This window comes from Ceratotherium simum, chromosome 5, assembly GCF_057802395.1.
Source record: "Ceratotherium simum simum isolate JZ-2026a chromosome 5, ASM5780239v1, whole genome shotgun sequence".
NCBI classification, from domain to species: domain Eukaryota; kingdom Metazoa; phylum Chordata; class Mammalia; order Perissodactyla; family Rhinocerotidae; genus Ceratotherium; species Ceratotherium simum.
In genome coordinates, this window is record NC_141904.1 from 51253160 (window position 1) to 51279369 (window position 26210).

At 57.7% G+C, this 26210-nt stretch overlaps 2 protein-coding genes across 12 annotated transcripts; both read right to left on the reverse strand.

The window, feature by feature from the left end:
- Positions 1 to 610: 610 nt before the first annotated feature.
- LOC101408256 (uncharacterized) lies at positions 611 to 4358 on the reverse strand. Of its 2 annotated transcripts, XM_087431733.1 has the most exons (2): positions 2350 to 4358; positions 611 to 2295 (listed from the first exon to the last, which is right to left on the reverse strand). In XM_087431733.1, the coding sequence occupies exons 1-2, from the start codon at positions 4310 to 4312 to the stop codon at positions 611 to 613; spliced, it is 3648 nt and encodes a 1215-aa protein (XP_087287859.1). In that variant the 5' UTR covers positions 4313 to 4358. The 2 variants fall into 2 exon arrangements, with proteins under 2 accessions (XP_087287859.1, XP_014647753.1); XM_014792267.2 differs by having other exon boundaries at positions 611 to 4358.
- A 9122-nt stretch (positions 4359 to 13480) lies between these two features.
- Positions 13481 to 26195, reverse strand: MST1R (macrophage stimulating 1 receptor). 10 transcript variants are annotated; one of them, XM_087431042.1, is made up of 20 exons: positions 24706 to 26195; positions 21963 to 22151; positions 21760 to 21888; positions 21413 to 21583; positions 20949 to 21109; positions 20426 to 20591; positions 20177 to 20313; positions 19381 to 19542; positions 19192 to 19285; positions 18824 to 19033; positions 18576 to 18722; positions 18334 to 18496; positions 18069 to 18164; positions 17787 to 17993; positions 17348 to 17428; positions 17015 to 17196; positions 16812 to 16921; positions 16389 to 16554; positions 15823 to 15959; positions 13481 to 14053 (listed from the first exon to the last, which is right to left on the reverse strand). In XM_087431042.1, the coding sequence occupies exons 1-20, from the start codon at positions 25939 to 25941 to the stop codon at positions 13798 to 13800; spliced, it is 4200 nt and encodes a 1399-aa protein (XP_087287168.1). In that variant the 5' UTR covers positions 25942 to 26195; the 3' UTR covers positions 13481 to 13797. The 10 variants fall into 10 exon arrangements, with proteins under 10 accessions (XP_087287168.1, XP_087287167.1, XP_087287171.1 ...); XM_087431041.1 differs by having other exon boundaries at positions 18824 to 19036; XM_087431045.1 differs by lacking the exon at positions 18576 to 18722.
- Between the last annotated feature and the right edge of the window lie 15 nt (positions 26196 to 26210).

Consider the following 26210-nt stretch of genomic DNA (forward strand, 5'->3'; position numbering starts at 1 on the left):
CCAAAGTTGACTTTAGGAGGTACCTACATTACTAGGCCAGCTCCCCCAAGAAGTCCAGACTGACAGGGACCCTCCTTTGGGGGCAACAAATGCTGCAGGCCCCCAGCCATCTTTGGAATTTTTTGGCTGTTGTCCATGTTGCTGGCCTTAGCCCCCTGTAGAGGGACCAAGATGGAGGAGGGCAAGCAATCTTCTCCTCTGGAGCTAGAGGAGGGGGCTGTTCCCCCTTCATGACTCACTCCAGGCTATGTGGGTTATTACATTATGTTTGAAATTGCCATGGCAACCAGCTGGCAATCAAGGGTAATTGCACTTGTCACCAGGGCAACGGGGCAAAACCCACAGCAGCCACTCTCTGTGTTCGCCCTTGAGGTGCAGTAAAGGTCAGGCTAGACCAGAGCCAATGCCAGCCAAGGGGCTTGGGGCTCTCTGGAAAGGATAGGATTGCCAGGGCCCATGGAGTTGTAGCGTGCAGAGGCAGGGTTTGCCTTGGGAGTGCCAAGGTCCCCATCCCTGACCCCATACCTGGACCTCTGCCCTTCCCCGCACTACCCTATGCCTAAAACATGCCACAGTGTTCAAAGTAAGCAGAACCAGAACTTTTATGTGTTCACAGATGGTATTTGTAGATGGCCCATGGGCCCTCCTCCTCGTACTCACGGCGGCTGAGCCACAGGCTCTGGAAGGAGTCCCGGGACGCCATGATGGAGCCTCCCAGCCAAGCGGCAACAGCACGGTGGGGAGAGCCCAGCACAGTGGCACAGGGGCCCAGCTCCTGTCTCAGGCGCTCAGGAAAGCCACTTACCAGGGTGCTGCCACCGTCCAGCACCACATTGGCCAGCAGCTGCTCCTGCTGCTTGGCCTCCAGCCGGCGGATGCTTTGGAGGGCTAGTTGTGGGAGGCCCTGCTGGTTGAGGCCTAGCAGATCCGGCTGGAAGAGGGCCTCAGGGCAGCAGAAGCGCTCAGAGCCCAGCGAGATGACCTGCTTGTCTGGAAGCACGAATTCCACCCGGGCCTGGGCCTGAGTGCGGGCCATCTCAGCTGTCATATCCATGGCCACGTAGCAGCAGGCCTCTTTAATCTGGTTGACCAGTACTGCCTTGGGCGGTGAGTGGCCACCTGCCAGCAATAGCTGAGCCAGGTATTCAGTGAGGTCAGCACCGGCCACATCAAGCCGGTAGGTGTCAAGTGGGGCCAGATCCCCAGTGAGGATGGGCGCCACGTAGGAGGTGCCATGGCCACTGCCCAGGACCAGCCCAGTGGTGCGCCCATAAGCATAGAGCGCCAGCAGGGCCTGATGCACTGTCTGCATGGCTGGCACATGGAAACGCTCGAAGAGTATTTCAGCCACCTTTTCTCGGTTGGTGCGTGGTGAGATGGGTGAGTCAGCCACAAGCACAGCCAGCTCCTCAGGCTGTACGCCTAGCCTGCAATGGAACAGGTGCTGCCATAGCACCTCTAGTGCATCCCAGTCGGAGACCACTCCTCGATTAAGCACCGAGTAGGAGCCCTCTCGGTTCTTGGGCACTGCATACCTGGGCTGACCCTGGACTGGGTGCTGCAGCAGCTGGACACGTGAGGGCACCACACTGAGGATGTGGTCCTCTCCAGCCAGTCCACATTTGGTGAAGCCTGTGCCTGTGTCGATCACCACGGCCGCCATGTCCTGGTAGGGGCCCAATGAGTGGCGGCAGAGCACTGGGGACCGTACTGGCAGAGCATCTGTGGTGGACACCAGCTCATAGCAGGCCCCGTGTAACAGGCCAAGGTGTGCGACCACTGACGACTGTGTAACATCCTCAGCTGTCAGCTTGAACCGGGGACCTTGGGGCTCAGTGCCCACCATGGCCATGGGCAAGACCTTGCAGCCAGTGCCAGTTGTGGTGAATGTGATCAGGGAAAGCTGCTCCTCCTGGGCCCTGGGGGAGCTGCCAGGTTGCCAGGATGAGAGCTGATGCATGCTGGAGCTTTGAGTGGCACCGATGCTAACTTTTTCTCTGCTCACATAGACACAGGTCTCCTCAGGGGACAGGGGCACCTGAAGTACCCCTACATGGGTAGGCAGGCCCAAGGTCTCACCTTCTCGGCACAGTGTAGAGGCCTGGCCAGGCTCCCTGGTGGTGGAGGGCCCTCTTGAGAGGGTGGGCTTTTTAGAGATAGGGGGTTCTTGGGAAAAGGGAGGTTGCCCAGTGAGAGAAAGCTGCCTGGCAAGAGGGGTCCCAGTGATAGGGGGCCCACCAGGAAGGGAGGGCTGCCTGGTGAGGGAGCACTGCTCAACAGAGGGAGGCTGACCAGCTGGAGGGAGCTGTCCAGCGAGGGGATGCTGCTCTACTAGTGGGGGCCGACCACTGAGGGGAGCTTGCCCAGCACCTTCGGCCTGAGAGTTAGCAGGTTGAGCGGTAATGACCTCTGTCCGGCTGTGGCTGCCTATATCGTCCTGGAGCAGGGATCTGGGCTCCTCCTGGGTTTTGGCTGGTGGAGCAGGCTCTGGGGTCTGCTCTGAGTTCATCCATTGCAGTTTCTTCGCCTGGCCCATAGAGGTATCCTGCATCCTGGAGGCATCTAGCGTCCAGATGGTGCGACTAGCTTCATTTTTTTCAGCATCAGGTTTCGACCAGCCAGGATCATGGACATGGCTCAGTATCCTCTCACCAAATTGAAGCGGCATCCCCAGTGGAATGGGCCCAGTAAGCAACCCCACCCTGATGGGTGTCTCAGTACCAGGGGAGTCCAGTGACTCCAGGTTGATCCTGGCCTCCTTGGGAACCAGGGCTACATCTCGGTAGCTGCCAGATGACAGGCTAGAAGGCACAGGGCTGGACAGCATGGGTGAAGTGGACCAGAAGCTGGAGCGATTATTGTCAGGGGAGAGGATGGGTATGGCCAACAATTGGGTGGACAGCATATTTTCAGGGACATAGATGGGTGGGTGGCTGGACATGAGGCCTACCAGCACTGCCCGTGAGCCCATGGGGTCATGGCACAGCAGCCCCATCCTGGTATTGCCCGTGGCCATATCAAATACCAGCACACGGTCTTCCACAGTGTCCTGGAGCTGGCAGGTAGGGGCACTGGAGGTGGGAATCTGCGTGGCTTCCCTGAGAGACAGGACTGGGGACTCCTTGTGGCAGGTTACTTGGTGGGCAGAGAGTGGCACATTGGAGCAGGTGTTGTTGCAAACGTTGAGGGGCTGCTGGTCTGGCCGAGAGCTGCAGATCTCCTGGCTACTCCTCTGGGACTTGAGGGTGCCCAGGGGTCCTGAGCCTGGTGTTGGGCTGCCTGGCCTGGAGGTAGAGACCAGGGACTTCGCCACTGGGTTCGCGGGCTGCTTGGGTAACACCTGCCTTCTGGCAACCTCGAGCTCCTGGGCATGGTCTGGGGACTCTTTTAGAGTGGGTGCTGGAGTGGGAGGCTCCTCCTGAGAATGGAAATTCACTTTGTCCTGGCAGGATGTGACCACTTTAGAAGATTCCAAGAGGATTGACCGTCGGTTGCCACACTTCCTGAGCAGGAGGTCTTGGGACAGGCCCTTGGTAGTGGCAATAGTATCAGTCAGGTGGTCGAGGTTGCAGGTGTAAGGTTCAACTGCCACTGGCATTGGGGTTGTATACAGAGCTGGAGTGTTTGCTTGAGCTGGAGTTGTTGGAGGAGCCTGAGCCAGACACCGGCACTTGCCCTGGCCCTGATCTTGGGCTGTAGCCAGAAGAGGACCTTGGGCTGCAGCTGAGCCATCCTCCCCTGAAAGGAAATACGGTAGCCACCGGCTCTTCCTGATGCCCGAGGGGGCTGCCTGGTCAGGGCTGCAAGGGCCTTTGCCCCAGCCTACCAGGACTTTAGCTGGAGCCTTGCCTTCCCCCTCAACCTGCACCTGAAACCGGGAGCGGCAGGGTCGGTGCTGGGCCACGTCACTGGTGCTGTCACTGCGCGTGCACACGGGTAGGGCCAGGGTCCCGTTCTCCATGACGAGATGCATTTGGGCTCCCACGATGGGGCTTGGAAACGGGCTAGTGGAGGAGAGTCTCAGGGCATCCTGGGAAGCCCACTCACAGCCACAGTGGGAGCTAACCTCAGCAGGGTCCCGGAGTAGCTGGTGAATGGGCTCAGGGGCGTGGGCTTGGGCGGCTGGGCCACAGGCCGCATCGATGATGGCCTCGGTGGACAATGACAACCCCTGCCTGAAGTATATGGATCCTGAGTTTATCCATTGTCCCTGGGACCCTCTGACGCCACCCCCCAGCCGCTGGCTGCTGGGCGAGGGGTGGCCCTGGGGGCCCGATGGATCAGGGCCCCCCACCTTCCTGGTAACTTCCATAGTCTTGCTCCATGCCCTAGGTGCCCTGCCCCCACTTCATTGCCATGGGAACCCGACACATCACAGCCCCCAGTGACCTGGAGAGGTAACAGTGTGGGAAACCAGGGGCCCCACCCCCCTGAAGAATGGGGGCCTGCCCAGGGAACCTTGGGAGATAGAAAGGCCCAGGAAGCCTGGTGAAGTCTGCCAACCCTAGGCCAGCCTCCCCTCCCATTACCCGCCAGGTGACCACTCTGCTCAAGCCAGCGCTAGAGTGAGGGCAGAGCCCTGAGACGGGGGACAGTATAAGGCCAAGGAAGAAAGGTAGACAGAGGAGACACTAAGGGAGCCCCTGGGTTCCTAGTCTACCACAGATGCCACACTTGGCCCTTTCTCCTCATTTCCTGTGTGGCGCCTTGAGACTTAAGCCCTGACCCAGCACTGAAGTTCCAAGTATGTGACATGAGGCCCTTTGTGGTCCAAAGCCCCTTCACCACTCAGTCCTGGGAGGCAGAAGAGGGTGAGGGACCCAGGCTCAGGCCCAAGCTCCCCTCCCCCATGTTCCCCAGCTCCTGCTCCAGGGACAGCAGCTCCTTGGCAGTCTTTCTGCTCCAGATGGTTCTCCTCTGCCTGTGCCTCATAGAGCCCCCTCCCCACAGCCACATGTCCTTGAAGCCCAGGACCAGTATCCCACAGAGGTGGGGATGGGGCTGACGGGGCAGGGGTGGGGCCTCTGCTCAGAATCCTCAAGTCAGAATGTTCTAGCTCTTGTCACATTGTGTCAACTTCACCTTGGCCAGAAGGTGGGCAGAGCACTGGGTATAGGGCTAGGCCACAGTGGACACAGAGCCAGCCAAGAGGCAATTACAGGATGGGGCACAGTAGGGACACAGTGGTAACAGGGCTGTCCACACAGTGGGCACAGGGCTGGCTACACAGTGGGGGTATGGTGGGTGTAGGACTGGGCACGCAGTGGGCATAGCTCCATATATAGTGAGGACAAGTTGGACAAAGGACTAGACATAGGGTGGGCACATAGGAAAAGTAAGCAATTAGAGTGTGGGCAGTTCCATCCTTCATTTCTTAGATGGGCAAACAGAGGGGCAAGGAGGAGCGGGACCTGCCTAGACCGCAAGCCCAGGCCCAGACATGCCCTGAAGCCACAAAGGACAGGCCGAGGCAGCAGTTTGGGGAACCGCCCACTGCCACAGGCCTGGGTCTGGAGGTTCTGACTGGGGTGGGGTCAGGCCCTCCCCCTCCCCCCTCCCCCCAGCTATGAACACTGGGCCTCCACTCTCTGTCCTCCAGGACTGTGTCCTTTCAGGCCTCAGTCTTTCCACCCAGGAAACAGGTTTGTGAAGAATGCAGCTGTAGGCTTGTCCTCTGAGGTAGAGTGTTTTCACAGAGCTTAAAAATAGTGCTTACAGGGCCGGCCCCGTGGCTTGGTGGTTAAGTGAGCGCGCTCCACTGCTGGCGACCCGGGTTTGGATCCCGGGCTCGCACCAACGCGCTGCTTCTCCGGCCATGCTGAGGCCGCGTCCCACATACAGCAACTAGAAGGATGTGCAGCTGTGACACACAACTATCTACTGGGGCTTTGGGGGGAAAAAATAAATAAATAAAATCTTTAAAAAAAAAAAAAAAAAATAGTGCTTACAGGGCCGGCCCCGTGGCTTAGCAGTTAAGTGCGCTTGCTGAGCTACTGGCGGCCCGGGGTTCGGATCCCAGGCGGGCACTGACACATGGCTTCTCTGGCCATGCTGAGGCCGCGTCCCACACACAGCAACTAGAAGCATGTGCAGCTATGACATACAACTATCTACTGGGGCTTTGGGGGGGAAAATAAATAAATAAATAAATAAAATTATTAAAAAAAAAATAGTGCTTACAGTTGGCTATGGTATGTGAAGCGATGTGACCCAGGACCAAGGCTAGCACTGTGCTGCATCTACACCTTCCCGACTCGGCACTGGGCAATGCCTGACTCAGCCATGTCTCAGGTCCCCTGGACCCCCTCCCCATTCTGCAGACTTCGCCTTCAGTTAAGAATGGGGACAGATGTCTCTGGACATTGCTGCTCACCACACACTATGGCCCAGAAAGGTGGCAGAGCCCAAGGGTCTGTGGCCTACACGTGTGTGCATGCACACACACATGCTTGCTGAACACTATTAACTTCATTAATCTCTGGTCCCAAGCAAACTATTTTTTTTGTTGTTGTTTTGTTTTTCCCACGACAGAGATGCTAGTAGCAGCCTCTAATGCCTGTGCAGCCCTTGGGCTGGGCTGTACCTGGGAGGGCTAGGGAGGCATGGAGAGAGGCCCTGAGAGCCCCCCGCCTGTCTGACCACTGAGCCATCCCCCACTTCCTGCAGAAATGAGGCATAATCCTCCTTTCCAGGGCTGGGGTCTTTGTGAACAACTGACCTGAGGTATGCTGGGGGAAGGGAACAGAGTCAGCTGAAGGGTATGGCCCATGAAAGAAGGCCCAAAGAAGGCAGTCTGGAGAAGGGAGAAGGCTCTTCCCACCTGGGAAGCAAGCACTCCTTATAGCAATAAGAACAATGACTGACATTGATTGGGTCCTTCCTCTGTGCCAGGCAGTGCTGAGCACATGTAAGCCAGCCTCACAACAATTCAGTGAGCCAGGCACTATCATCCTTATTTTACAAAGGAGGAAATCAAGGCACAGAGAGGAGAAAGAATTCACAGAGGTCTCAGCTAGTGAGTAGTAGAGCCAGAATTCAAAGCCAGGCCACCAGACTCTGGACCCACACTTCAGGAACCTATGGTGCCACCAATGGGTGCCATGCCCAGGGCCACGTGGGCATGGACCCTGCTGGAAGGGAGCCAACATGCCTCCCTTCCGAGTGCTGCAGCCCCAAGCCCCCACCCAAGCTGTGTCCCACATGGACCTGATCCTCCTCACAATAGCTTAGCAGGTGGCTCAGGCTTGGAGGAGACATTTTCCCTGTTGGTGCCACTAAACCAGTGCCCTCCCAGGAACCTGGTTGTGCTGAGAAGGAACCAGCTACACACCCTGTGGGACCAAGCTGAGTCTTTTGTACTCAGAATTCTTGGCTGGCCAAAGCCCACTCTATTTCACCCAGCTGAGGGAAGCGGCAGCAGGGCAGCTAGAGGCTCCCAGGCTGGGCCCCTTCTGCCCAGCCCCCAGGGATCAGACAGGAACATTGCCCCTGTACCCCTCCCCCCAACATGTTTTTAAATAGTCTGTCACTAGGAAGAAGGGCATCCAATTCTATTTCTGATTCTGGGAAGTGAGGAGGGCCAACATGTTGCCATGGCAACCCCCTGGAAAACCCCTCCCCCAGGCTGAGCCCATTCCCCAGGCTGAGGGCTGTCTGGGATGGAGGGGCCAAGAAGGAACTAGAAGGAGCTCAGTCTGAAGGCAAGGCCATACAGAGTCTCCTCTGTGAGGGCAGGTCCCAGCATTGCCTTCCCTCACACTTCACTTGGCTCTCCCTACCCCTGTGGAGAGGATCAGACTTCATGATATGGCGAGAGTCTCATCACTCTGAGAAACCCTTCTTCCCTATGGGTCAGGCTGGAACCCTCCCACCTAGGAGGCCTGGAGGATGGTGGGCAGGAAGTGCATCAAGGGGAGAGGCACAAAGGTTGCATTCTACTGGGAGCTCCATGACCAGCCAAGTCTCCCAGACCTGTTTCTCCAACACAGACATATTTTGGGCTCTGTTGTGTTCTCAAGAGGCAGCTCTGTCAAGTCCCTGGCCCTGAACTCTTCTAGTCTACTGCCTTCTCTTCCCTGTACCCTGGGAAGACTCTGCACATCTCCAAAAATCAAGGATCAGAAGGGGCCTTAAAGGGCTCCCAGTGCAGCCAACCACTTGATGATAGAGTGAAAAGCAAGGCCTGTTTCCCCAGAGGGTCATACTTGCCTACAGTCTAGGGGCTCATACACCAGTCCTTCTGCCCCACAGGCTGCAGATGGGTAGCATTTAGATCTGTGGAGGGAGGGCATTCCAGGAAGGAGCACAGCCCAGGCAAAGGAAGGCTTCTGAAAAGACCAAAAAGGACCTTGTGGTCAACTCTCTCTGGGTACTGATGGGAAACCAAGGCCCCAAAGAGGAAGGATGCATTCTTGGTCTCCCAACTTCACAGTCAGGGCTCTGTGTTTTCCTCTCCTGACCCTTCTCCCTGGAGCAATCCAAGTGACCCGTGAGCCCTAATTTCCTGCTTCCCTGAAATCTCTCCTGGCACCCATTCCATGGAGGTAGCACCATGTTTGAAGGAGCTGGCACCTCCTCCTCTCTGGCCCCCCTGCCTGACCCCAAGGGAAGACAGCCAGGGTGCAGAGAACCCCAGCGCTAGGGGAACCTATGGCAGAGTGAGGGGTGATAATCCACTCCTAATCTGGGTTGCAGAAGGCAAAACCCAAGAGTGCAAGAAGATGTGGCTTTTGAGCTCTAAAGCACAGGGAAATTTAAATAACAGATGTTTAAACAACCATCCCTGCAAGCCATGGTGCAGTGACCCCTCTACTGTGATGTGTTACAGCTTAAAAATAGCCCACAATGAACTGCTCTGAGCTCCAATTGACTCAAGCTTACGTAACTCTCCGTGAAAGATGGCCAGCCGCACCAGCCTGGAGGGAGGGCAATAGCACAGCCACCCTGACTGCTGCCCACAGCTGGTTTAGGGGCCAGGGCAAGCTCCTCACCCTCCCTGGGAGCAGCCCCCATCCAGGAGCCAGCAGAAGTGGGGTCAAAGGAAGTGCTGCCAGAAGTACACACGACTTCATGACTGCCGAGAAGAGACCTCCAACCACTCCTGCAGAGGGGATGTGAGGAGAGCCGCCCTCCCTCACGGTCCCTGAGGAACCCATGCCCAAGGAGGGTGGGGTGACTTTAAGAACAGACAGCTGGGTCAGGGAGACCAGGGCAGGAGCCCATGTGGGCAGGGTGACTGGGGCTGCCCAAAGAATTCCTTTCCCCCTTTGATGAGGGGACTCCTCAGCTTGGAGGAACATGTCAGTAAGACTGATGCCTGGCTGAAGCTGTCACTGCCATGGAGCCCAGGGGTGGAACTAACTCCTTTGGGGCCTCTAAGTCTCCATGGTCCAGGCTGCACAGGTGGGACTTGTGGCATGAGGGAAGGAGTGCTGGCTTCAAAGCTGATTGACTCCTGTGATCTTGGCCACCAGCTTCTTTGAGTCGCCTGCCTTCCCTGATGCATTCCCAGATCCCAAGTACCCAATCCAAGACTGACCACAAGTGTGCAGGTGGCTAAACCAACATGAAAGGGAGCAGAAAGGAGAGAAAGCCAGGATGCCCCCAGCATTGGGAGCCTCTTGTGCTCCCTCTGCCTCTGCCCGGGCTGAGCCCCAGGGATTCAGCAGCTCCTCTCAGCTCCCACCACCTGAGCTCAAAATAGGAACCACCATGGGCCTGGCCCCTGAGCTCCCATGGAGTAACACTGAGACTGGTGAGGGCCAAATATGAGCCCTCCTGCCACCTGCGCAGCAAATGGCAGACTGTCAGGGCCATTAGTGCCTCTGCTTCCTTTCCAAGGTGAGGGCTGCCAGATAGGTGGAGCAGAAGTTGAGGGGGAATGAGCAGTTGTGGAGGGGCAGAAGCTGGTCCTGGACTCCTCAATCTACCAAGCAAGGGGAGGGCTTGCTCTTGTTGCCCCTTTTCCAGGGCAGCTCCACAGTCCCTGCTAGGCCTGGCATGAACGTACTGAGACCAGGGACAGAGGATGCTCAGGGCCTTGAAGGAATAGAGGGCAAGAAGCAGAGGCCGCGGGAAGGCCCAGGAGCAGAGCCACCCTTCCTTGTAAAGTATGAGTTCCTGTCTGGGATGGTCTAATGGGAATGGGAGTTCAAGAGAAACAGACATCTCTGGGGGTGTTCGAGGTTGTCAATGCAAGGTGGCTGGGATCCAGGTGCCACACCTCTGGACTGAACTGGGTCAGGCAGGCTCTGCCACTCGCTGGGCACCTGCTGCCTAGCTTGGCCCAAGGACTCCCACCAAGGGAGGACCAAGTGTGAAGGCCATGCTCCAGGTCACCACCCTGAGACCTGAAGAACCCACCCCACCCAGGGGGCCACCAAAGCCAGAGATGAACATGGCAGCTGCCAAGGTTCTCCTGGCATCTAATGCTCATTAAAAACGCCAGCTACAACAAACCCCAAAAGAGTGGAGAGCGAGTCTGAGGCTCAGCTGGCCCCACTGTGCCAGATAGGAAATGCTGGAGGTGCTTCACTGAATCATCCCCACTCCTTCAGGCCAGTGTAGCCCCACCTTGGGCTGGTTGGACTCTCACATGGGCAGAGCAGAGGCTCTGGGTGAAGAGCTGCCCAGTTCCTAGAGTCTTCATGGAGGAGAGTTCTCCAGCCCAGCATGGAGTAAAAGGTGTTTTTTATCAGGGCCTGGCACATGGAGGCTCAATGCTCAGCTACTGATCCCTGGGACTGCTTCTCCCCAAACAGAGGCAATAATTTGAGAAATGCAGCCTAGGCCTCCCTGAGCCTCAGACACTTGCAGCAGCACCCACGTCCCCCCACCCCACCCCAGCACTGGAGGGTCCTGCTCTCTCCTACAGGTGAAGGGAATTAGTTCATGAAGTGGCACCAGAGGTAGATCCAGGACCTCATGGGCTGCACTGAGGGAGTGACTGATGAAGCCACTGTCCCAGGGATTGAAATGGGGCTATTTCTGGAGCCCTCGGGTGTGATCCTAGAGAGCCTTTGGATCCCTCGGAAAATTCTCAGAAAGGCTGGGGCTAAGGCATAAGGGGAATCTCAGACCAGACTCATGGTTCCCCATCAAAGCAGATGGATCTAACACATGCATGCCCTCCAGATGCCAGACAACAGTGACACCAATGGGCAGTCAGGGGAGGTGAGTCATCTGCTGCTTCCTCAGCCCCAGCTCCCATTATGGCCTCCCTCCAGCCTTTACTGGCACCTGCTTGCCCCTAGCCCCACTGGGCTGCAACATAGGAAGATGAGGCAGAGGAGCTTGTACTTGCTCCCCACAGCTCACGGTGGGAAGGCTAGACTCCCACATCCCTAGGAGAAACCTCTGCCCACTCCATCCTACCCGAGTGGCAGGCCTAGGCCCACCATGGCCACAGCAACCTTCCCTTGCTCTGGCCACCCACCATACCTAAGACACTACTGAAGCCTCCCCCAAGGGAAAGGCAGCCCAGGCTTCACTACCCCTGGAAGCCGCTCAGAAACCTCCTGATCCCCCCAGCCCATGTGGGGGCCTAGAACCCACCTTTCCTCTCTTCCCTGGTGGCCCAGTCAGGAATTTGAAACCCTGATGTAGTTCCAGCTCCTGACACTCCAGATGGACTTGGAATTATGAGGCGGCTCTGAGAACAGAGCTCAGAGCTTGGGAGCTGCAGCATTGGGCAGAGGGGGTGCAGCTGTGCCATGATCCAGGAGCCCAAGCATCTGCTTAACTGGGGCCCCTTTTTGAGGAATCCTGGCCCTGGGGACCCTTGGCACAGAAACAGGCCCAAAGCCTCACATTCTGGGTGCACAGGAAACCTGATACCCCTTGAGCTCTCTTCCATCTCCCTTCTCTGGGACCCCTCTCCTCACTAAGCTTCCCTCCCATCCAGAGACCCCCTTCCTCTCTGAGCCCCACTCTTATGAACAGATGAGCCAGTGGTCCATGAGCTACAGAGGCTCATTGGGGAAGGAGCCTCAGTCCAGCTTCAGAGACGCCCCTGGGCCTTCTCCTCACTCTCCACCCAGGGCTTGGAGCTCTGGGTGACCCTTAGATCCCCAGGATGAGGTTAGGGAATGAGGACTGCAACTGGGACAGATAGGGACAGTCCTTTCCAACGGGTACGGGGGCCACAGCTGTGGGGGTACTCCAGGACATTGCACTTAACTCTCTCCCAGCCTCAGGGGTAACACAACTCTTTCCTCCACACACAGAGACAAGAGTTCTCTAGCCAAGCATGCAAGGCTACAACGTTGTCTGTGACTGCACTGATGGGCATTAGAGGTGCAGTGGTAAACAGGCAAAGTCCATCTCTACCCCTCTCCAGCTCATAGGCCCCTGATCTTTAGATCCCTGCACTTAAGCAGAAGAGTCCCCTTCTAAGCTTTACCCACTTGTCTTCAGGGTCCTTAGGGTCCTCATGGCTGGGCCTCCCCCCGGCCTTAGGTGACAGAGTGGGCAGCAGTATGGGTAGAGAACAGCTGAGCAGCTCCAGTCCCAAGGAGACCTCCACTCTGCTGACCAGGGAGCTCTTGCCTCAAACTCAGGGTTCCATGTGTGACAGGGCAAAATGCTGGGGACCCACAGGGGAGGGAGCCTACTCCCCTTAGGGTGACCTAGGGTCTCTCAATTGGCAGGATAGAGGCCATGGGGGTCCTGAGCAAGAGAAAGGATCCACCATGATGTATGTCCTGGGCCCAGCCACCCTGGCACCCCAGCCATCCACAACAGCAGGGCCCAGCTACCCCCTTGGCATCGAGGGAATGAGGGAGGGGTAGTACAAGGAGGAAGCTGTTCTTCTCTAGCGGAGCCTGCCCCTCTAGTGGCTATTGTACAGTAGCCTTCACGAGTATAAATAGCCTGGGCAATCAGCACCTCAAAGCTGGTGCCTGGAAAGTGTGGAGCTGAGGCCTTACTGCTGGCTCATCTCTCTCAAGGCTGCAAGGGCAATGCTGGCAGGGTTGGGCGGGGAGGGCAGTAAGCCTCCATGCCTCTGCAGTGTATGTATGGGGCGGGGGTTGGGGGGTAGAGGGGGGTTGGGGGGGAGGTTGCAAGTGGAGCAGGGAGCCCTGGAGAGGGAATCAGGCCCAGGGAAGGGGACAGGCAAACTGGGCAGTGGGAGAAGCCATCCTGGCTGCTGCATTCCTGGGTACTCAACCCACCCCTCTTGGTTCCATCTAAAAGCCCCTGGGGCCCCGTGACCTGGATCTGGACCTTGCCTACCCTTCCTGTTCTCTGGAGCCTTCTTGCTGATCCAACCCCTTTCCAGCCTCATGGTCTTTGTGCGTGCTACTTACTCTGCCAGAAACTCTGTTCCCCCAAATGCTTCTGGCACACTTCCCACCTGACAAGGTCCTAGCAAAAATATCACCTCTTGCTGTGGCTTTCCTCACCTCTCTATCTAAAGCTGTCCTCCATTCCCTCAAAGCAGCCTGTCCTTTTGTTTCACAGCATTTACCACAATTTGTACTTGAATATTCATTTGTTCATTTACTGGTTCAAGGGCCAGTGTGGTCACCGTTGAGTCCCCTGTGCACAGCAGCCAGGCACACAGCAGGTGCTCCATAAATACTCATTGCATCAAGGACTGCCCTCACTGGCTCCCTCTGTGGAGTGAGAGGCCAGTGTGCCCTGCTCCCCTCTTATCGCCCCTGAAGGTTAAGGGGCAGGGACAGGGCAGAGGCCAGCTTGAGCTGCCTCCTGGCCTGACATGGCCCAGAAGCAGCTCGGGGTTAACTTCCAGGCTGCTATGCAGGTCCGGCCCCCAGGGCCTGCCTAGGGCTGAGGTCACTTGGGTCTTGGCGGCTCTGAGAGGGGCCGGGGCTGCCCCATGCTCCTGTGCACAGGTGGGGATGGTGACTGCTCCAGGGGCATGTTCGCCTCATTCAAGGCACCAGGGCCCAGGTTCACATAGGCCACGGGAAGCTGTACATAGTGGTCCCCACGCAGTGCAGCCACCACGCGTTCCACTTCCCCTGCTAGCATCCCGAAGGTGGGTCGTGCCTCAGGGTCCGCTGCCCAGCAGTGCTGCATCACTGCGTACCTGCAAGAGGAGAAAAATGTCAGGGGCAGGATGTACCCCCACCCAGAGATTCTGGGCTGCCCACCTGCTGTTAACCCCCTGGCAGGACACATAGGGGTGAGGACAGGTGACAGGGCCTAGTGTCTAGCATTGCCCAATCAGGGGCAGCTCTTATCATTGTGATTGCCTTTCCACCCTGGCAGAGGTTGAATTACCTCAGGGGTTAAGAGCTTGGGCTCCTATGCCCTGTGACCTGGGCAGTGTGATCTTCGGCAAGTTCCTTAACCTCTCTGTGCCTCTGGATCCTCCTCTGATCACAGAGGTATTGGGGCATAAGGTGAGAGGATACCTATAAAGTGCTTAGCTTAGGGCGCAGCTCACAAGCTATCATCACATGTCTTCAGGAAGGAAACCCAGGTCCAGTGAAATGGGGATTAAAAGGCCTGAGACAAGGACACGTGGGGCAGCACCAGCGGCACCATGGTTCCCAAGCAGAGTTTCTCTGGGTTTGCCTGGTGGGTCCTAATACATGCCCCTTTATCTTGGGAATGTCATCCCTGCCTTAAATGATACTCTAAGTACCCTGCACATAATAATCTCATATGATTCTCAGACTCTCTGAGGGCAGTACTGTTATCATCTTAACTTTACAGATGAGGAAACTGAGGCCCAGAGAGGAGAAGGGACTTGTCTTAGAATAGCGGATGCTGTGGTGTGCCACCTGGATCCCCCCCTTCATTCTCCCAGTGGCTGCTGACAGCTCTTGGCTGAGGCCCTCTCTAGGAATCGCCCTAGGCAGAAAAGAACTGCCTCCTCCAAGCTCATACTCCCTCCTCAGGGACAGTTGTGACTAGTAGCTGATTAATGTCTGGTTCAAAGACCTGGCACCTTGATCTCAATTTCAGGAAACTCTGAAGGGCTATCCCAGATCAAGCAGTCCCTGTGGGATGGGCTGCGGCCTCTGTTGCATCTGCATGGCAGCCCAACTTCTCCCCCTGCCCAGTCCTGCTTTTCTTGCCCCCAACCTACCAGTAAACCCCCTGCACATAAATCTCCATATCAGAGTCTGTCTCAGAGAGTCTGATGTGGAGGCAGATAGGCAGTGAATTTCCCTTACTTCAAAGCAGATGCATTGGTGAAGTGAATAATAAAGATCAAACTCAGGGCAGGCAGGGCTGTGAGGAAGGGTTACTCATACCCTTCTGAGCCCAGCCTGAGACAGAATCATCAACTACCTTTACCTGTGACCTGGTTCTTCCTGTCCTAACCACAAAGACCTGGGCACAGCGGAGGCATGTGTGCTGCTCATGAAGCTGAACCTCGAAACCAAACCCACCTGACAGGCACTGATGACAACATGGCTGCCGCCATGCCTCTGGGAATGGGGAATCTGAAACTATATCCAGTGAAAAAAAATCTCATCGGGAGATGTGGAGGAGGCTAGTGTGGGAGCTAATGAAACCCTTCCCTGAGATTAAGTGAGTAGAAAAGATAGAGAACAGACTCCCTTAGCGGGGGTTGCGGGAGAGGAGTGCTGGGAAATCAAATCACTGGCCTCAACCCAGACTCTGAGTTGGGAATGCTGTTACCATGGCAACTGTGATATCCTCCCACCACCCAGCCCTGAATGGGGGTGGAACCAGTCCACAGATGAGGAAACTGAGGCCCAGAGAGTGTCTCTTTCCAGGTCAGCCAGAGGATCAGTCAGAGAGCCAGGCAAGAACTGTCTCCTGCCCCCTCTTTGTCTCTGGAGCCCAGCTCCCTCCCCATTACCCCCTCCATATACTCACAGAGAATTGGGGCAATACTCAGGCTGAGGCAGGCGCCGACCCTGGGCCAGGAAGTGAGTGAGGTCAAAAGGGTCGATGTGGGGGTATGGTGGGGCACCCCGTGTCAGCAGCTCCCACAGCAGCACACCAAATGACCACTGTGGGAGGGGAAGGGAAGGGGGACTCAATTCTACCTCAAAATTTGGGGCAGATGGGACCCCCAGGTCCTCTACCTTCCGGAGCTCTCTAGCTGGAAATGGGAGGCTCCACCCCCCAATCAGAGCCCATTCCTCAATACCTCACAAGCATCTTCTCTCTGTCTCCTCCCACCAGCTAAGCCTGCCAAGAGTGGGTCTGGGCAGGGCCCGGATTGTCTGTGAGGAGCCAATAAACTCACATCTTCCTCTTGTCCTGGCAGATGTCAGATTCCATCTGACACCTGCCCAAGAGATGGGCAATGGGCTGTGGGGGCTGCCCAGCTTGGGGATTCCCTGGGCTCAGATCATCATCTAGAGCTGAATGGACAAAGCCAAGTATTCTCCTAGGACACTTAGGCCATGTGGACTCTGGGGCTGGTGAGGCCTCACCACATCAGACTTGGTAGTGAATTTGTAGGTCTGAAGGCTCTCCAGTGCCATCCATTTGACAGGTAGGCGAGCACGGCGGTGCTGTCGAACACTGTAGTACTCCTTGTCCAGGACGTAGCGAGCCAGACCAAAGTCAGCCACCTTGACTGTGAATGACTCATCCAGCCTGGGAGGAGAGAACCATACTCAGGACTGGCCCCCACGAGGCGCTGAACCTACCTGTTCCTGGCCCTCACAGGATTGCAGAGCCATAGTGTCCAATCCAAGCCTGCACTGGGCAGACAGGAAAACTGATGCCAAGAGAGCGAAGGACATGCCCAAGGCTGCACAGCAAAGGCTGGAGCGTGGGCCCTCCCCCTTTAGGCAGCTGCATACCTTGGTGCCCTAGCCCCTTGCTTCACCCCAACAGCTCTGGGCCCTCACATGCAGTTCCGAGCAGCCAGGTCCCTATGCACAAACTTCTGCTCTGCCAGGTACTCCATGCCACGGGCTACCTGAAGGCCAAAGCTGATAAGGTCCTTCACTGTGGGGGTCTGGGGGCACACAGTGGGTCGGTAAGCAAGGACAGAGCAGCTCCATCCCCAGCTGCTGCCCAAGCCCCAACCCAGGGTGAGCTGAGCACTGACCCGCTGGGGTGAGCGGATGAATCGGAGCAAGTCTCCGTGGCGCATATAGGGTAGCAGCACACGGGGCAGCCCTTCAGGTGGCAGCACGATACCGATGAGAGCCAGCACATTTGGGTGGTGCAGACCACGCATGAGCAGCCCCTCGCGCAGGAAGGCCTCCACCTCCTGTACCTCTGTGATGCCTGCAGAGTGGCTTGAATCAGGCCCAGGGCAGGGCACCCCCTTACAAGGGTCAGATGGGGAAATGGAAAAGAAAGGTCTCCCACTCAGGGTCACTCAACAAGGCGGTAGCACGGCAGGGACAAGGACCCTCCCAGCCTCTGCCCTACTTACGACTCAGCGACTTGATGGCACAGTGGATTTGATTCTGGGCCTTGTTTGTGTATTCTCCATGGTAGACGACTCCAAAATGGCCTGGTGAGGGGGAGACGGTGAGAAGGGCCTAGTGCCCAGGGTTCGCACCATACCCTCTCATTGGCAACCAGACTTCAGAGCACCAACTGGCCAACCTGACATTAAAAACAAGCAGCAGCTGCATGATGGCAGAGCCTGCAGCCCTCCCACACCCACTTAATCTGCATCAGAACCCATTGAAGACAGAATTCCTATTTCACAGATGAGCAAATGGAGGCTCAGAGAGGTTGTGTGGTATGCCCAAGGTCACACAGGTTGGTGAGAAAGCCAGAGCAGAGTCCTGCCCAACTGTCCCTTCAGGCCATATCATCTCAGGACTCCATCTCTGCCTCAGCCCCACCTGGCCTGGCCCCCACACCTTTGCCAATGACTTGGTCACTGTGGGTAACCACATGCTCATGGGGAATCAGCACATCCTTGACCTCGGCCAGGAGCGAAGAGTCCAGGTCCCCAAGCTGGATGGACTCTGTCCGCAGCAGTGGGACACAGGACTCATCCCCGCTGTCTGAGAAGGACCCTCTGTGGACCCGAGTGGTGGAATCCAGACCATCAATGGCACGGGACACTGTGAAGGAGAGGGAGTGAGGGGCTTGTGGAGTAGAGGGTATGGCCCCAGCTTCTAGCTCCTCCACCATCTCACCAAGGCCTTCTCTGTAGTCAGAGCCTGAGTGGAGCATAGGCATGGCTCCAGTGGTCCAGTTCGGGGATGCCAGGTCATCCAGGTTCGGAGAAAGGACTGTGGAAAGATGGCCCCTGGTGGCCAGCCTCTCCAAGCTCCTAGAGGCCAACCCCTACCCCGGAGGTGTGGGCAGACCCTCAAGGCCCAGGCAGAGAGAGGATATATGAACTTAGAGATGCCATTGTTTGCGGGTTGAGGTGGGTCAGGATGGGAGTGCAGAGCTCACCTAGCTGCTTCTTCCGCTGGTAGTTGAAGATCAATGCAGTGGCCAGTACAGCCACAAGCAGGAACAGGGCCAGCAGGACACCCAGGAGCGTCCTCTGTGGGACCCTCTCCGGGCCTGGCCGCACCACCCTGCCCAGGATGTGACATTCACCATCCACGCAGACCTGGGGGCAGGTGGCAGCTCAGGCCCAGCCTGCAGGCCCCAACCCATGTCTTTTGTGGAGGGCCAGCTGAGCTGCCTACCTGCAGTGAGGCGCCGTCCTTGCCAAGTTGTAGGGAGGTGGGCAGGGGGCAGACGACCACATCCCCCCGGAACTCGTGCTGGCAGCTCTCACCACCCACGGTCACATTCACATCCACACAATCAGCCACAGAGCCCAGCCCAATATACTGCAGAAACAGTCGCGGAGACTGGCCAGTGCCCCCACCTACTTTGGGCAGGCTTCACCCCTAACCCTCCACTTTCCCTACCCTCCATCCCCCATACTTACTTCGAACTTAATCGCTTGCTCCTCAGGCTTCAATGGGGCCAGGTTGGTGCTGGGTGGATGGGGTGGGGGCAGGAAGCGAAAGCCAGACAATGTGAAGCCAGCAGCTCCATCCCCCCAGGCACTCAGGTTCCCCATCACCCACCCCTGAGGGCCTCGGACCACGTATTCAGGCAGGCGGCACCAACGCTGCTCCGGGAGCTGCTCCTCACACTGCTGGGGTCCATGTGAGAGTGGTTAGCCAGGCATCCCACCTATGGCCACCTCAGTCTCCTCAGCCCAGCATGGGATGGGGCTGGAACTCAGGGGACTGGTCTGGCCTTCCTCCCTCCTGGCCAGTGCCCACTGGGCAGCTGCCAGTGCCCACTCACCCTGTTTTCCACCGCCCTAAGCCCATCATGGAACGATAGCACTAGGTGCCACAGTGAAGTCAGATGCTGGCCACGGATGGTGACATGGGAGCCACTGTGGAGGAGAGCAGGGTAGTGGGCTTGGGGTGCTTTCCAAGGCTGGCTCCCTCATTCCTAGGAGACTAGAGCGGGCAAGGAAGTGGCACTTACGTGTAGCCACAGTTGGGGCTGATGCCCAGAATTATGGGGTCTTCCTGGTAGTGGAAGGTCCAGGAGCCAGGCACCTTGGCACCTCCCACCTGCAGTTGAATGGGAACGCTGGCCGTAGCAGCCCCGGGGGGCGTGGTACATAAAAGCTGCCCCTTGCTGACCCTGCAGAACAGGAGAATGGGGGCCGGCCCTGTGGCTTGGTGGTTAAGTGCGTGCGCTGCGATGCTGGTGGCCCGGGTTCGGATCCCGGGTGCGCATCGAGGCACCACTTCTCCGTCCATCCTGAGGCCGAGTCCCACATACAGCAACTAGAAGGATGTGCAGCTATGACATACAACTATCTACTGGGGCTTTGGGGGGAAAAAATAAAATAAATAAAATCTTTAAAAAAAAAAGAACAGGAGAATGGGGCTCAGGGGCACCCTCCATGTGATGGCCAGGCCCATCTCCTCCAACAGTCTGCCAATCCCTCCCAGTTCTTCTGTTGGTCATCTCTCCCACCTTCCCATACTCCGTGGGTCTGTCTACAAATAGGGTGGTCCCAATAAGGCCTCCAAGAAGGAAGCGAGGGTACATGTTCCCCACAGCCTTGGCTGGAGCCACTGGACTCTGTGATGGGCTCTCTTTCCATCCCTAAACCACCTCTGAGCTGGAGGGGGCAATGTACCCTTCTTCCTGGACCTGCTCCCTACACTGACCATTTGTGTGAGCCCTCCTCCCTCTGCCCTGACAGCGATCTAAGTCCCATCTGGTGAGAGCTCTGTGGCTTCCCATTTCCTTGCCTGCTGGCACTTACTGTTTCAGCGGGCACTCAGTCCCATTGACCAGCACAACCCAGCTCGTGCCTACAGACAGGTCCCGGCCTTTAAGGGTGAGGCAGGTGCCCCCTGCCCGTGGGCCAAAGAGGGGCTGTACTGCTGTCAGCACCGGCTCCTAAGAGGGTATGGAAGTGGCTTACCTGGAGTAGGAGGCCCTCCACTTCAAGCCCTTCCTTGCCCATACTGCCCAGCTGGCCAAGGGCATAGACAAGGCAAGGTGGCCTCACCAGGAAAGAGAAGCCTTGCAGCGTGGATGTGCCGTCCACCCAGAAGTGCTTGCCCCGTGGCATGTTGGTCACAGTGAGGCTGATGTTGGCAGGCCCGGCTGCCTGTGTGCCCAAGGGCTCCAGCTCACACTCAAGCTCCTCTACAAAGTCATTCCGGGACACTGGGCTGAGGCAACAGGGGAACCCAAGGTCAGCTGGGGGGTCACACAGGCCTAGTTGCATGCCAGCCACAAAACACAGGTCTCCTCTGAGCCTAAGGGTGGCATCTCTCTGCCCATGCCTTCCTCCAGGGTAGAAAGGCTCTGGCAGGGCAGGGACTAACCCTGCCCAGTCCATGACTTAACAGACAGGTAGGCCATATGCAGGCTTAAGAAGGAACAGAGATATCTCCCCAGACACAAAGCAGCCAGAGCCACTGCTACTATACCTCCCTGCCCCCAATAAGCAGAGGACAGGGTCTCCTAGGGAAGGGGCTGCTTGGTTGCTTCTATCAGGGATAGGAAGGGCAAGGACCAGGTGGTACCTGAGGTTTGAGCTGTCCTTGGGCAGCAGTCGGCAGGGACTTTGGCCCACGGTGATCTGATGAGTGCCCTCAGGCACCAGACCGGCAGGGTGCAGGTAGAAGCTGGAGCCACACAGGGTCAGCCTTGTGCTGCCCCTTAGGGGTCCACTGTTTGGATAGAACTGAGAGGGGAGCAGATAGCCTGAGTTCCTCTGTGGGCCAGGGCTCTCAGCCCTGACTGCTTCTCCAGGGTTTTCTGCTGCCCCCATTGCCCGCCCCACACTCCAGTCATTCTAGATCACTTGTTAGTCCTCACTCAAGCACCTTTCTGCCTCCAAATCTTTGCATATGCCATCCCCTCTGCCAAGAATCTCCTCCTTGGAGATATTGAGGACATCCCAGGCCTGAGGAAGATCATGGTCAAGACCTGTTGACCCCCATCCCAGTGTCCCACACTTACCTGTGCCCTGCCAGGCAAGCCATACCTTAGTAAGCTCGGGTGGGCAATGGTCCTGTTGCCAGGAGCCAGGACACTCCTTCTGCCGGCCACACATTCCCCCACACCATCCACAGCCCATGAAACGCTGTGCCCGCAGGCAACGCCAACAGGTAAGGAAGTGGCGGCAACCAGGGCCTCGGATAGGTACCTGGAAGACCTTGGAGTGGCAGACAGGTGGCTCAAGGGTGAATGGAGGGAGGGATTAAGCCCCATAGACCCCCTGGTCCCACTGTAGATCAGGGTGGTAAGACCTGTGTCAGTGCCTCCCTGAATTGGGTAGGGAGGCTGTGCTCCCACAGCCCTGGCCCCAGGCCCTGACCCTGCCCACCTTACCTGGTCCCCAGAGGCAAAGAGCAGGTGGTCCCCAAGGCGACTGACATCCCGTTGTATGGGCTGCCCATTGCTGCCCAGTGAGAAGTTAGACACATACAGCAAGTAGTTGAAAGACCTGGCCAGCTCCACCTGGGACAGGTCAGCTATGAGCAAAATGGGAATGGGGTCCTGGGGATAATTGGCTGTGGAGATGAGAGACCTACCTGCAGGATGCGCCCATCAGCTGTGCCCATGTGGGCCACTGTGACATTGTCGAGGCGTGTCACGTGCAGTGCGGTGACCTGCACTGGTCCTAACAGCCCGTTGAATAGGTCCACACGTGGGAGGCGGCTGCTGACCAGCAAAGGGAAGTGGCGGCAGCTGGCATTGGGGCTGGGGGCCACTAGGCCAGGCTGGGGAGGGTCAGGGAAGGAGTCAGGTCTCATCCCCATGCACTGACCCATTGGGGCCTCTGTCAGTGACCACAGCAGCCTAAACTCCCACCCCTCACCTGGCCTGGCTGGAGAGCACTCCCTCCCCAACCCTGTGTCCTCTTTGGGCTTCAGTTTCCCCACCTGCAAAAGGGGGCTGAACTCTGAGGTTAATTGGCCAGCAAGGGGTTGGTAACATGGTCCTTCTCCCTGAATCTCCAAAGGTCTTCCTGTACCTCCAGCTGCACCCTCCTTCAGGGTACAAAAGGGATAAACCAAGGCCTAAAGGCCTGGTTGCCAAGCTAGGCCCAAGGGACTGGAAGACACTAACCTCTCCCTTGCTCTTAGCAAGAGGGTGTTTTGGGGCTGCACTCAGTGCCCCAAGGCAGGGCTGTGGAAGCTTCTGGGAAACCAGGAAGCCAGGGTATGAATGCAAGTTATTGAAGCTGGGTGCAAAGCGCAGGCAGGGCTCAGTAGCCCTGTTTGCTAGGGACCCTCCCTTGCCAGCCCTGAGGCTAATGGGAGGTCCCCATCAGACCAGGAATGCTTAACCCAGTTCTGAAACCTCAGCACTAAGTAGGAGCCCTGGGGGCAAGAGCAGGTGCAGAGCTGGGCCCAAAAACTCCACACACTCTGGGTCTGTAGCCTGGGTGGGTGGGGACTGGGACTCTGTTCTCCCTGGAGGAGGGTAAAGGGCCTGGCTCTAGCTGGAAGCCAGCCAGGTGTTTTCAGCATGACTCAGGGACAGGTGGGGCTGTGGGGTGGAAAAGAGGCCCTAACCTAGTCACGTCCACTTTGTCCCTGGGCTCCAGGGCCTTAGCTGTGAGTCCCCAGGCTTGTCTAGGGACCCCTGGCTTCTGAAAACACTTAAGTGTCCAATGCCCCATAGAGGACGGTGACTTCTCCAGACTCGAACCCTACCTGAACTCATGGAGGGCAGGTACCAGTTCTGAGCCCCTCAGGTTTCCTGAGGCCAGGCACAGTGAGCATTCAGCAGGTGTTGCCCCGGAGGCTGCATGCCCAGTCACTGGACAAACACTGTACAGACTGGTTCATACACCTCCCAAGGGCCTGGCCAGCCTGTGGGCAGGGCTTGAGATTAGTTGTCCTAGAGCCTGGCACTGCCCAGTCATGCTGGATGTCTTCTCACCCACTGACCACTAGCCAAGTTGGGGAGAGGTTCCGACTCCCCAGAGGCAAGGAGAGGAGGGCAGGCAGGGCTGCCCAGGCCCAGATAGGGGATCCCCACCCTAGGGCCTCCTCAACCCAGATGGACTCAGCTGAGGGAGGGAGGCTGAAGATTCCTTACCCTTCATTGTGTATAAGTTCTCCCCCCACCTCTGGGGCATCAATAGGAACTGGAAAGGAGTCAGTGGAGAATGTCACAGCAGGCCCAGGGCCACAGGGCAGCCAGAGATCTGACAGCAGTGACTGTGGGTTAGCTCTCTGAATGGCCACTTGCTCAAGGACGTTCACTCCACTTTCTCGGTTAAATATCTTATAATCTAGGGTGGGACTGTTTCAATGGCTTCAAGGAATAGGTTTTGGTTTTGTCCTTATGGAAGCCTTTTAAAGAATGTCCTGTTTGTCTCCGCTCCAGCTCCCTGCCACCATGGCTGGAGAGAACCTGGGTAGGGTCTGCTGGAAGGAGCCCCTAATTCAGCATGGGCTGGAAGACCTCCTGCCTGGGATGAGAAGGGGACTGGGGCAGGGCCCCAACTACAGAAGGAAGTCTGGGACTCCTGTGTGGTGAGCCAATTCCAACCAGCCCCTCCTAGGCCTTTACTCATCCCTAGATGTTTATAGTTGCTTGCACAAGACTGGGATGGGCCTCCCGGAATCTCCTAGAGCCAAGTTGCCTTCCTACCATGTCCTAGGTCCTCCTCTAATCACCACGGAGAACTACCGGGGATGAGTGGGTCAGTGAAGCCCAAGCCATGCAGTCTTCCCAACAAGCCTCCCACACTTCCAAGGCCCAGGACACTCCCTGAAACAGGGATGGGGGAACATTCTCTGACAACTCCTGCCCCACCCTCTTTGGAAAGCAGAGCAAAACAAATGCTCCCACAGGGAAAGTGAAACTGTTGGTGAACAGCTGTGAATCTATGTGATCTGTGAGCATCTGCCCATGTGTGTGGAGGGGGGCTGTTTTTCTGTGTGTGTCCTTGAGGGTATGTGTGGTGGGGAGGTAAGAAGGGACACCCATCATTCTGTCCAGAGTGTGGCAGTGTGGCAGAGAGACAGCTATGATGTAATCCAGTTCTCACATAATCAAGGAAACTACCTAAAAAATCAGAGGCCATGCTAGGTAAGAGGGTGAAAGAGCAAAATGCGACAGCAACAGGGGCTAGCCTGGCCAGGAGATGAGCCTCCAGTGTGGCCTTTGTTTGGCTGATTGCCTCACACCACCCCCAGCACTAAGGAATTGGGTGGAAAAGAAAACCTCCCCACCTGCCCTCCTGGGGTAGAAGGGAAGCAGCCTGGATTCAGCCCTGTGCACACTGCTCACAGGTGAGGGCCCCTTCTTTCTGCTCACCGGGTTGGGGCAAAAACTGGGCGATTGGAAGAAGTCGAGGCCTCGCCGGATGCCGGGGTGGACCGAAGGCTCACAACAGCGCTCCACACCTTGCTCGATGAGAGTGTCCAGCAGGTCGATGGGGAAGGCACAGACGACAGAGTTGGGACTCACACCGGGGCCGCTGTCTCTCCTAGCAGCGAAGACCCCGAATAACACTTCCTGGCCCTCAGCGATGCTCAGCTCAGTGGCCAGCTGGCCGCCCACTGGAGAGGTGTGGGCTGTGCGCAGCACTGGGTAGGGCTGTCCGCCCTCAGGGGCCCCGCGGCGCCGGCGTTTAGGCGCAAAACGGCAGTCCAGGACCAGCTCCCGGTAGTCACCCAGCTCGGTCTCAGTAGCGCTGAGCCGCGCCAGGCGCGTGTGTAAGGCACCAGGAGCAGCTTCCACGTTGGCCGGCTGCACAGTCAGGAAATAGACGAAGGCTCCCGCGTGGAAACTGTACACGTATTCGATACGGTAGGAAGTGAGGTGCGCAGGCAGCACTGACAGCGCTGCAAAGCCTGGTGCGAATCCTGAGGCATCGGCCTTGAGGCGCCGGATGGACACCGAGCGTGGGCTGAAGCTGGCGGCCACCGCCGCGTCCAATGAGGATGCCACATAGAAGTAGGAGGCATGGCCCTGCTCAACCACGGTCACAAGGGTGCCCAGAGGGCTGGCCACACAGTCGGGGCAGTCCTCGGGCCGGTTGTGGCGTGGGGAGAAGAGGCAGGCTGGTGGCGCCAGGTGCAGGACTGTCCCGCGGGGCTCTAGCTCATGCAGGAAGCAGCGGCCATGCAGGCTGGAGCCACAGCTGACCAGTGCGGGCAGCGCAGGCTCCAGCACCAGCACCTGCGCATCTGTGTCTCCCGGCGGGCTGTGGAGGCCTGGACCACAGGCCGCACACGTCTGGCAGCCAGGGTCCCCAGCAGGGCCCGTGACCAGGCTCTCGACTGGCTGCAGGCCAGGCCCAAGCACGTGCAGGCGATTGCGTGTGGCCACGAACACGGCACTCTCGTCCCCACCGCTCTCGTAGGTCGTCAAAGCCTGTACCGGACCGCCGGTCGAGAAGCTGGGTACCACGTACTTCACGTCAAAGTCGCGGGAGGCGGCGTAGGGGGTCCGTGGGCACTGCCAGGACCCACCCGCCAACGGCCTGGTCTGCAGCAGAAGCAGCAGCAGCAACAGGGAGGGCTGAGATGGCGGCGGGAGGAGCTCCATCGAGGCCCAGCTGGTGCCCCGCCGGGATTCCTCTAGGCTCTGGCCTGGCTGGGAGCGGACTCGAGCTCTGGGCTGGGACCAGTGTCCAGCGCCGGTCCTGAGAGCTCTCGGCAGCCGACCCCCGCCCGGGGCTCCTGCGATGCCCACCGTCCTCTCCTGCCCTCGAGTCTGAGCACCTGGCGCGGGCGGACACACACACCGGCAGGGAACAGAGAGGGCGCCTCACCTGCCGCCCCAGCTGCCTCTCCGAGCGGGCGCTTGGAGCAGTC